Here is an 11,746-nt window from a genome sequence, read left to right as displayed (position 1 = left end):
CCAAGCACCACTCTATGGGTACGTAGTTGTGAATCATCATTGTTTTTAAGCACATCCGTTGATGTAGAACCCAAGGCTGGTGCATGTAATTCTAGGCCTTGGTCCTTGCATATGTAGATGGGTTGATCAATGATATCGTGATTCAAACAAATGATGTCTATATCAGAAACAAAAATCCACCTGCATGAGCACATTGAGTTTAACCATTATGCATTGTAACATATCATGAAAGGTTGATTTAAAATAGGTTGTTTTATTCATATCTATAAATCATTGGATCAGTTTATAAAAGTACATACCTAGATTTGCAAATAGTAGGGTAACTATACCCTTTAAGGAACACTATAGACCCCTTTACAGTTTCTCCCGCAACAACGCAATCAGTATATTTCTTTGGAATGGTTGCTTTTTGTTCGAAAACACCATTAGAGAGGTCCATTCTATATCGAGGTGTCGACTTGCGATTTGCAGCCAACTCAGCAATGTCTACGACTTGGAGGTGTGGTTACAATTGTAGGTTCCTATCATCAATCATTGTAATTGCAGATTCAGTTAAGAGAGTCATTTAATATAGTAGAAGAAGGTAATTTAGATCTATAAATGAGAAACCACATTGATTAAAGTTTCCTTCTTGCAAATATATGACATTACTTTGTACCATACAAATTAAATATTAGAGATGATACTATATTTATTAAACATTAAAATCAAGTCATGTCTTACTTAGCATCTTACTTAGCTATCAAAACTTAAAAAGGTTCACGTCAATTCAAAACACCATTACCTATTTATCCATGACAAAATCAATCCAAAAGAGTACTAAAACAAAACCAAAACATTATATAGATATCTATTAATAACTATCTTATTTATATGGATGTTATTGAGAACAATAGTAGCAATGCCCCCCTTGTTATTGGATTAGTCACTGCCCTCAATCAACCAGACGGGTTTCACTGTGAACAATATTCCCTAGTTTTCAACTAGAGTTATGCTTAGTTGCATTAACATATTAGCCATATATCTTTACACAGTTCTCTCTCCTATATAACAATACACATGAAAAGAAAAAGAATCTAATATTTCAAAAAAATGCAACTATAAGACATTTTTGTATTTTATTTTCATTTTTCCAAATTATTAATCCCAACTTAACATCACATAAATGCCTTAGCAAATTAAATTTAAGGAAGGGATCTTTCCTTAACTTCCACGTATCCTTCGACTACTAAGTTTTAGTTTATAAATAAGGTGGAATATAATTAAGGAAGGAATATATTCTACAAGTAAATAAATCCTTTCAAATACAACAAAAAGCATGACTGAGGCCCTCTAATGGAATGTAGTTAGAAGGATGATGTTCACTGAATAAAAATAATAATAAGAGATGTAACCACACAACCACAAAGATTAATGACTATCCAACGATGCCAAAATGAGTAGTTAATACTTGACTGATAATAGGAAGTATTTAGATTATATCCATTGACTACGAAAAGGCAGACTATATTGATTCTCTAAGGAATTTATTTGGGTATAATAATGGCAGAAAATTGAGTTACATGTATCACCAAATAAGCCAATAGATCCCAACAAATAACATGTTGGGAGGCACAATGCACTTATGATAGAGAAAAAAAGAAGATATATTTAATAGATTTATTTGATTTGATTAACTTGTAGATTTTTGGCATAATAAAATATTGACAGAATCAATGCCCAAATTCACATAAAAAAACTTCTAAAAGTAGGAGGGAAATTAATCCTTAGTTTACCATCATTTAGCCCCAATATAATTTGACTAAGAAATATGTGGAAAGGGTAAAAGAAATGGTTATAAACTAAGGCCTTGACCAGTGTAATTATTGTGAGAGACGTGAATTTAGATTGTCTATTACATTATTCAATATGCATTACCAAGATGCTTCTATCAACAACTAGCATATTTGAAGAGGTTAATTAGTTGGTAAAGATGAAAATCTTAGATAGAGATGGCTCTAAAGCTACCATGCAAATCCTAGCTCCTAAATGATAGATTGCAATTTGACAATTTTTTTATTATTGTTTTCAAATGTTGTAATGTACTGATCACTTTTAGTTCACAGTCTTGTTGCATATTAATTTGAGTTTTGGACTTTTTTAATACTATCAGCTTATTGTGTTAGAACATTTAAGTGACGGTTGTCCAAGATTAAAGAGCATAAACCTTCCTACCATACAAATGTCAGTGACGATGCTTTGAAGTCTATATCAGAACTGCATAAACTCAAAAACCTTGAAATCTGAGGTTGCTTTGGTATTCCAACTGCTACTATATCATCAATTGCTTTAGGATGCAAGTGTATTGTTGAATTAGAAATAAAAAAGTGTGTATCTTGTTTTCTGCATTAACAGTTTTTTGAGAATTACTAATGACAAGAAAATGTATCTTGTGTCTATTGTTTGGATTTTATGAGCATCTGAAAAATGAAAATATGAATATAGAGAGACCTTAAAGAATGAACGTGCACTAGTAGGGAGAAAATGCTCTATATAAAACAATAAAGACTTACTCCATGGATATTCAAAATACACAACATTTATGACATACACACCACTGTATTAAAAAATATACAACAAGTACAACAGTTTGGTATACATGTAAGTAACGTAATTTGAAGTTGTATACATAATATGCTTCATGGTTATACTCTTGTCTAACTGGATATATCTGTCCATGGCCAATTATTCCAAGCAACACAAAAAGGTGTACACTCAATCACAGTTTCAAAGTTTTCTACAAAAGAGGGCTCATTTCAGCAACCTTCATTTACCCAACAACATGTATAGGTGGCCACTTTAGCACAAAAGTACAAAAAGGTGGACACTCGATCAACACTATGTCTAGATGGCCACTTCATTACAAAAGCACAAAAAGGAAGATACTTGATTACACATACTAGTGTACTATATCAGTTAAGCTATATTCGTAGGTATAATTCCATACACTACACGTTATTGAGATAATTCTGAAATGTAATTTTGATACTAGTAGCACAACCTAGAGCATAGTAATCATCCATATGCATGTCATGTAGGAAGTTACAATAACCAGTTAACATGTCGCGTGTCACATGGAACTCGAGGACTCTTGCCTCCATCAGAGTTACATTAGTATCTTTCACAGATCGGATCGTGGAGCACATTTCCTTGGCATGTTCTAGTATGTTAATGCAACTAAGTGCTACTCCAGTTGAAAAATCTGAAATATTGTTCGTAGGAAACTCGTCTGGTTGATTGAGGGCGGTGATTGATTCGGTAACATAAGGGGGGCATTGCTACTATTAATCTCAACAACATCCACGAAAGTGAGTGAATTTTCCATAGCTAACTGAAAACATTCAATAAAATATTAGAGTTCCATGAATGTGTATTTAACATAATGCAAACAAATTGGATTTCTAATTCTAGATTTGAGTAACCCACAAAATCTGTCAAACGTAACAAAGTTCTAATTTCAATAATATGATATTGTAGAAATTTTTCATAATAAAAGAGAGTAAAAACATTCACCGATGACAACATAATCAACAAAGACCTAATTTAATTGAATGTTTTCTCATGGTAGACGATTATATGATAACTAAGGCAGAAGGCGACAAGTCTATCAAATTGAAAAATAGTGTCCATCATGCTTCTTGAATGGCTTGGGCTGTTGTCAATGTATTTTTCTAGACCTACACATCAATTTCATGCCATGATTAGCTAATTAATATAAGAAAGAGGCATGAAATAAACTACATCTAAATCAGTCATAAAAATTAGACACTAAGGTTGTTTATGGCTGAAACTGAATATCACTGCATGCTAAAGCCAAGGATGCAATAAGGCAACTAGCTCTTGAAAATCTAAGTATATGTGTGAAGAGAACACATGTACTGTATAAGACATTGGAAGTAGTGGTAAATCATGAAAGGCAAGCTAAACTTTGGCAACTTCAAGTTGCAGGTATACAATAGCTCAAAGAAGAGAATGTAGTTGTGATCAAACATGATTACATGGATAATTTTGTGTACTCCAAACCATGGATTGATGCAAAAGCAAAATGCATATTTGTGCAATTATACTCTGCTCCTGTTGATAAATTTGGCATTGTCAAGAATATATGGATCAAAATGAATAGTTGTGATGCTATTCATGAATTAATTGGGAAGTTTGATAAGCCATCAAAAATTATGTGTGCTACAGATTATAACGCTGAGACATTCCATGAGGCATTATCCTTAACACCAGAGGCATCCCAGAGTAAATTTTTTGAATCTGGAAAGAAGTTAAGGTTCATAGAGGGCTGTATTGTGATGACATCGGGACAAGATTGGGTTGATAGTGATGTTACCATGAAGCTTGCGAAAATGGAGGCTACACATGTGGTGAAATCGAGAAAACATGGGTGGAAATCCAAGTTAGAGACTATCCAAGAAAAGGAGAATTGTTGGAGATCCAATAAATTGCTTGTTCTCAACAATGCCATCAAAAATCTCAATTCATTTCACAAGTTTTTCAGCTTTCATTTTGTTTCAACAAGATTTTCAGTTGTAATGCTGTAGGTTTTTTGTTTTTAGGTAGGGGAGCTACCATAATTTTCTGTGCTGGTGATAGAAATTAAAACATTCAAACATATAAAACCAAAATGAACCGTAATATTTAAAAATTAGTCACGAAGCTGGCATTCAAACTGAATAAAAATCTATTCCAGATATATGAACCGTAGCCACAGGAAATAAACACATAAACAACTGACGTGGTTCAAAGATGTACATAGTGCGTTTGTGAAATTCGCTAGGGTTTGAAGGTTTAATCTCTATGTAAAACTTAAAAACTTGTTATAGATTCTTGAAGTTACCTAGACAACAGGAACAACTCACAAAGAACTCTGATTTTCAAGATTCCAGCTCCTGCTCAAAATCTTTACACTGTTCAAAGATATCTCCACCACCATTCTCGGAGGTTATTTATAAAAGAGTTAAATAGTCAATAAAGGTCATTAAAGATTATCATAATTCATAAGAGATAACATAGAGTCTCTAAAGATCATTAAACCATTTCATTCATTTAATAAAATTATCCGTAATAATTAGGAGATATTTCTTCAAGTAGTCAAAATAAGAGATATTTCTACAAGTTAAATTGTGATAGTACTATCAGAAAACTATAGAGTCAATATCACAAGATTATCACAAAATTATCCCCATTATGAATTGGAAAACTATTCGGCACTTGTTCAATAATTCAAAGGATCCCAAATTAAAGTTTCAAAGGATCCCAAATTAAAGTAGCGTAGTTATCACTAGGCGGATCGCCGATTTGTCCCATCGTATTACCTAGAGGTATTTCAGAAATTCTTAAATTCTCGTCAGCGGTGGATTGGCTGTATTTGTTCGTGCGGAACAGCCCAGAAAATGTCTGAGATGTCATAGTGGGTTTCGTAATCGTGAAAGCGCAAGCGTTAGCTTTAGAATAGCCGATATCTCTGTAATAAAATCCTGGCTTAAGATAAGAATCTTCTGTTGCTTGCTTCTTCAGTGGCCAAAATAATTGAAGGTCAATTAGTTTTAGGTTACAATTCGCGAGATGGATAGAAGTATGGATGATGGTGTCGAAGATTTTCAATGCCAGATCTGCCTGGAAGTTGCGTACAAGCCTGTTGTTCAAGCCTGCGGTCACATATTCTGCTTTTGGTGTCTTCACTATGCCATGGATTGTGAGGACACATCACATTGCCCTCTCTGCAGGAGCCCATATCAGCATTTGCCCAGGATGTGTGAACTGCTTCATTACCTTCTTTTGAAAGTATTTCCAAAGGAGTATAAGGCAAGGGCTGAAGAGGTCTTAGAATGGGAGAAAACAACGGGCACCTTCTCTCCCGAGTTGGGTACTCTGGATTCGAATGGTCAAGAAAGTGAGGTCTTAGAAGTGGATAAAGAAAAACATAACCACTCTTCTCAATTGGAGTCGAATCGTCTAGAAAGTAAGGTCTCAGAACAGGATGAAGAAAAATGCAATCTGTCTTCTCAATTGGGTACCCTGGATTCTAGTGGTCAAGCAAGTGAGGGATTAAATACCGAGAAAGAAAGGGTTTCCCTCTCTCCTCAACCGGGTTCTCTACATCTGAATGCTCAAGCAAGCGTAGAAGCCTCTATTTCAGAAAGAAAACTTAGCGTAAGTGATGCTTTGTGTGCCCATTGCAAAGAGCTACTTTATCGTCCTACGGTTCTTAATTGTGGGCATGCATTCTGTGAATCATGCGTTGATTCTAATATCTTCCAAGGAACAACTCTTAAATGTCAAGTTTGTCAAAGTTTGCACCCTGAAAAATCATGGGCCGTTTGTCTGGAGTTGCATCACTTCTTACAGAACATATTCACAGTGGAATATGCAGAGAGAGAGAAATTAATGTTTGTGCATGATAAAAAACTTAAGGAGGAGTTACCAACCGATGAGACAGCAGAAACGTTATGCCAAAAGGGTACGGTTATCCATGTAGGCGTTGGATGTGATAATTGTGGGCTCTATCCCATCACGGGAAAGAGGTATAAATGTAAAGATTGTCGCGAGTCAGTAGGATTTGATTTGTGCGAAACATGTTATCAGTCCCAGGCAGGTTCATCGATTTTTGGTAGGTTCCGTCAACACCATAAAACAGAGCATCAGTTTGAGGAGATTTCAGGAGAAGTGCTAGAGGGAGATATATTCTCAGATGGAGATACGGGACAGCATCCCGGTCAGCGTTTATATGTTTATATGGTCTAGAAGAATTCAAAAGTCTATGTTCCACTGGTAATCTTCTCCATTATCGAAGTTCTAGACTTATATATTATTTTGTTTGCAGTCAAATAGAAAGTTAATGTTAGGCAGGGGGACCATGGAAGGGGCTGCTGCTGCTTCTACTTGTATGCTTCAAATGGTCCCGTTCAATCAGTTTTTGAGTCAAAAACTGCTTGTAAATTTCAGGGGCAGCTACTGCTTAGGGAGATTAATTTAGAAGCAAACTAGCTGTTGAAGGCTGTTAATTTGCCGATTTTAGGATTGTACGAATTTATTCTTTGGAAATCACTATACTTTATTTTGGAATATAACAATAGTACATGACTCTTTTTTGAAATATAACATTAGTTTTATCAATTAGAGTCATGTAATTTATACGGTCCGTATTGCTAGATTTGATAATTTTCTGATTAAACTGTGGATTTTATCAACTTAAAGAAATGCCTCAGGAAACTATAAAACATGTATCAATTTGCAAAATATTACTCTGTCCTCATTGTTCCCTTGAACCTGCAAAACCTGTTATCAATGTACAAACCAATAGGAATAAAAAATCCACGGGAAGGATATTATACTTGCAAATATAATAGTTTGGGAACCATGCTCATCTTTATATCATCTTAGGTTTCAGACCATTAATCTTCATGGTACTATGTATTTTGTCAAACTTCAAGTTTGCCTACTGAAGAGTTGCCCTCTTAGCAATAATCGAAATACCAATGCAATCTGAAGCACATTAACAAAGATGGAATAGACTTTGTAAGCATGACACTCTTGTATTTTTGTCAAGACCTATGCTGGTGACTATCTGTGAGTGCAAATTTATGCATGTTATGCTCCATTTAATTGCATTTAAACGAGGCCTTAAGATGTAGACATAAATCCTCCATATTGACATCGCTTTGATTACATCACTCAAAGTCTGTCCTTGGACAGTGTAAAGGCAAAACCTTGTTTTTTTTGGTTTATTCAATCTCTTAAGAATTCTTTAAAAGCATACATATATACTGAATTTGTAAAACAATTTATTGATTTTAATCAGATATTAATAAAAAGTTGAGTTTGATTCATATCGTGGACCTAAAAACAAGTTTAACCTCTTAATAGTAATACATACACACTTCAAGTACAAAAATGTTTATATCTCTAGCACTTCCACATATATGTTGCTTACTATGCTGCCACATTCACTTCCCATTCAGTTACTCCATTGCCAAATCATTTAACTAATCATCAACTAACAATGGATCCACATCAACATAACTTAGCAATCCAATCTAGATATGGATCAATGTCATCAAGGTCAAGTGTTTCTTGTGAACCTTGCCCTTGTACCTTCTTTTCATGCAACCAAAGGTTGTAATACAAGAGCTTTTGAGTCAACCTGCTGTGCTTCTTTGTGTGAGTGGTGTGAAAATCACTCTGATTGTGCTCACAATTAAGAACTTCAAGGCTAGGATTTAATGGGGATGGCAAGCTTTTGATGTTTTATCTTTCCACCACAATTTTACAAAGATAACAATTGTCATTTATAACTTAGATTTTTAATAACTTAATGATTCAGATAAATACTAAATTAAGACTGAACATAGTTTCTTTACTTGGTTACAGAATGACCCTCACGTGAATGCAAAAATTATTAAATACATCCCATTTAGTCCCAATCATTATTTAATCTCACATTACGTGTGTTGATGCCAAGAAAAACCTCTGCATCTAATGTGAAAGTAAGGGAGAAATAAAACTTGGGGTTGAAACTTCAAGCATTAGCATTAATATGTTCATGTTTGGTTTCCATTTTGTTTTATCCATGACCTCATATAGATAACTCAGTGTGTTTTGATTCCATTTATCAATCATATAACCGTGATTGACAGTTATAAATATCACAATTTAACAAAACCAGCAAATGGTAATATAGAGAAAAAAAAAAAAATAGAAATAGAAATTTGAAAACTTCCTTCAATGATCTCCTCCAAGACTGTCAGGTCTGTCTTAAAAATTGGAATCACAAATTTCTCCACTTAGACCTTCCTATGATAAGGATACTCCAAAATTGGAATCACAAATTTCTCCACTTAGACCTTCCTATGATAAGGATACTCCAATCCTCTTTCACTCACGAACATGAGTTTAAGGTTGGGAATTGTAGTTAATATACTTTGCAAGTTGAGAAAATTAGTAGCAAAGTAAGTGACTTTTGATAAGGACTCTCCAACCCACTTTCGCTCTCAAACATGAGTTTAAGGTTGGGTGTTGTTGCTAACATACTCCGCAAGGCGAGGGAATTATGACATCTGATCACATGGAATCCTTACGATCAGTGTACGCTTATACTCTCATAAAAGGTTTGGGACATGTGGTTGCAGATGTACTATGTGATATTTCTTGCATCTTCGACAACATTCTTCACCCGACTTAGTCTTTATGTTCTCAAGGAGTAGGTCATGATAGTGGACAACACGAGCTTCAAAATAATGTTGGGTGCCTTGTTTGTAAAGGTTTATTGCGTGCCACATATGTAGTGCATTTTCAATCATGAATGACATTTTTCATTTTGGTCTACATCACTACCTCATCCAACACGTGGACTCACGGTTATGAAGGATGTACACATTTTTGGTATGGCACTAATAATATATAATTAGAAGATAAATGTAAGAAGGTGGAGGGAATTCAAACCCTACAATTGAATTTATGATGGAGATTGGCCTCTAAGCAGATAACCTTTACTCGTAGTGAATTTCACTGTACTGAATTTTGGAAATTGTAAATGTGGCCTCAATTATGTCAAAATACCACATTTCTGGTGCGGAATTTTGACGGTTTCTTTTGTTCTGAAATAATAAGATTGCTATGGGGTGATGTTGGAGAAAATAATGTTAATCTACTATTTTATATGTTCTGACGAAATTACCATGTTTTGAACAAATAATTATCAAATGATTGTCGAAATTTATCTCCTTGGTAATGGGTTTCCTTGGAGTTTTTTGAACAATGACTGGGTGAGAAATAAGAGAATAAATTATTTTGTTACCAACAGAAGCTAACTGGTTATCAAGAGCATTTGTCTCGCTTTGAAAATGCTTCCTCATAATAGGAAATGAGAGCCTTGGAATAGGCAAATTATCATTTGGTTGATTATTGCATTTCTATCTTGTTTTGTCATAGCATTTGTTAAATTTTGAACCAGAATATAGGAGAAATTGCTCAATTCAGATAATAGGTTACTTGAAATCACCAGACACAGATTTATCCTGGGAAAATCTTCCTCGAGGAAAAAACACATCCACACTAGGAAATATCACTTTATTGAATAATGATGGAGTATGTTTTTTTACAAAGCTCTCAAGCCAAATAATAATAAATGCTCTCAGCATGAAAATAAGGAGCAGTAATTACAGAATGAATACAACACATCTGATAATTACAGAATGACTATCAACCATAATTTCAGTAAACATGCTCACAGTGATCTCAAAAACAAACTAGCACACCAATCATTGCACTGATCATCTACAACAAAACATATATCATGGACAATTTTTGAAATCTCTTCAAAAAAAACTTATTCAGGAAGAAAAGAATGACAATATTAAAAACTAAACTCTGTTTCACCAACAATAAGTCATCTTGTAACTGTCCTCAAGCTCACACATCAGATATAATAAAGAATTCTAAGTCACCGTCACATAAAATGAATGTGTTTTCATATTGTGGTGATGCCGCACTTTTAGGATGACAGAGATACCACCATGACTATTCAAACAACAACGTCTCTTCAATTTTGATTGCTGACAGGAATGGAGGATGCTAGGATACTTGACTGTCGTGGCATACATACTGACAACATTTACAAAGAGTGACAGTTCATATGGTGATGTTGAAGACTCTTCATATTCTTCAAGGGACATGACACTTTATTTGGAAAATGGTTCAGCATTGTAGACTCTTTACATTCTTAAGTCACCCAAATGTTGAGCAACCATCACAGGTATACAGATAGCCTTGGTTACCGGGTTCAGACCCTGGAACTCAGGTCCGGGCAGGGTCCCTGATTGGGACTGTGGGCCATAAAAGTGTTTCAGATTACATTAAAATATCATTTTAAAAATATTTTCAATGTATGATTTTCTTTACCAAATTAACATTGATTAATGAGCAAGTATTTAATGTTTGTCTTTGACATTTGGCATTGATCAATGATCAAGTAACATTGATATATTCATACTATGAAATGACTTTGTAAGTTAGTTTTACAACTATGCATGTTTCTCTTTTTTTTTGCACACACACACACACACACACACACACACATACATACTCACGAACCCACCCACGAACCCAAATGGGAATTTTTGTTTTGCCCGAACTCACGAACCCAAACCCTAAACCCAAATCTGTCCCCAAATCCGAATCGACAATTTAGCAAATAGCTCCTACAACTACCAAACTTCAACACCTCCCTCTTCGCAAAAGGATATATCTTACCAAATACTCAAGTCATGGAATCTCTCAACATGACACACACAATAGCTTCACCCATTTGTGAGAAAAATATAGTTTGTCATGGAGTCTCTCAACATGATAGCATCATGGAGTTAGTCAACATGATGTTCACCATGGCGACTCCCATATGTGAATAAATGTAAGCACAACTTGTTATGACGAAGTCAACATGATGTTGTCATAGACTCTCTCAACATGACATGCACTATGAGTGGGAAGAGCAATACCCTCGTGTTAGAGGCAAACAAAGGCTTTTACCTCAGATTTCTCCATCTTAGAGAAGAATGCATTACAAGGGCTTTCATCCCAAATTTCTCCATATCAAAGAGAAATGCATTTTAGCACATAATAAGAGCAATCGATGCTGAGACTCCCTCTTAGCAAGGGCAACATTCTCACAACTTTGATTAGCCCATTAAATTACAATTGGCTC

At 34.7% G+C, this 11,746-nt stretch overlaps 1 protein-coding gene across 1 annotated transcript; it reads left to right on the top strand.

Annotated features, from left to right (window-relative positions):
• The first annotated feature begins 5,228 nt into the window (after window positions 1-5,228).
• LOC149551303 (E3 ubiquitin-protein ligase PRT1-like) lies at window positions 5,229-7,146 on the top strand. The gene has a single exon (XM_089786855.1). The coding sequence runs from the start codon at window positions 5,611-5,613 to the stop codon at window positions 6,787-6,789; it is 1,179 nt and encodes a 392-aa protein (XP_089642981.1). The 5' UTR covers window positions 5,229-5,610; the 3' UTR covers window positions 6,790-7,146.
• The last annotated feature ends 4,600 nt before the right edge of the window (window positions 7,147-11,746 follow it).

This window comes from Cupressus sempervirens, chromosome 6 (genome assembly GCF_028749045.1).
Source record: "Cupressus sempervirens isolate cs-2001-9-10 chromosome 6, ASM2874904v1, whole genome shotgun sequence".
Classification (NCBI taxonomy): domain Eukaryota; kingdom Viridiplantae; phylum Streptophyta; class Pinopsida; order Cupressales; family Cupressaceae; genus Cupressus; species Cupressus sempervirens.
The sequence above is the reverse complement of the archived record's forward strand: the minus strand, read 5'-3'. Positions and strand labels throughout refer to the sequence as shown.

What these genes read in the sequence shown, in the direction of transcription:
- LOC149551303 (XM_089786855.1), top strand. Translation starts at nt 5,611, where the DNA reads ATGGATAGAAGTATGGATGATGGTGTCGAAGATTTTCAATGCCAGATC.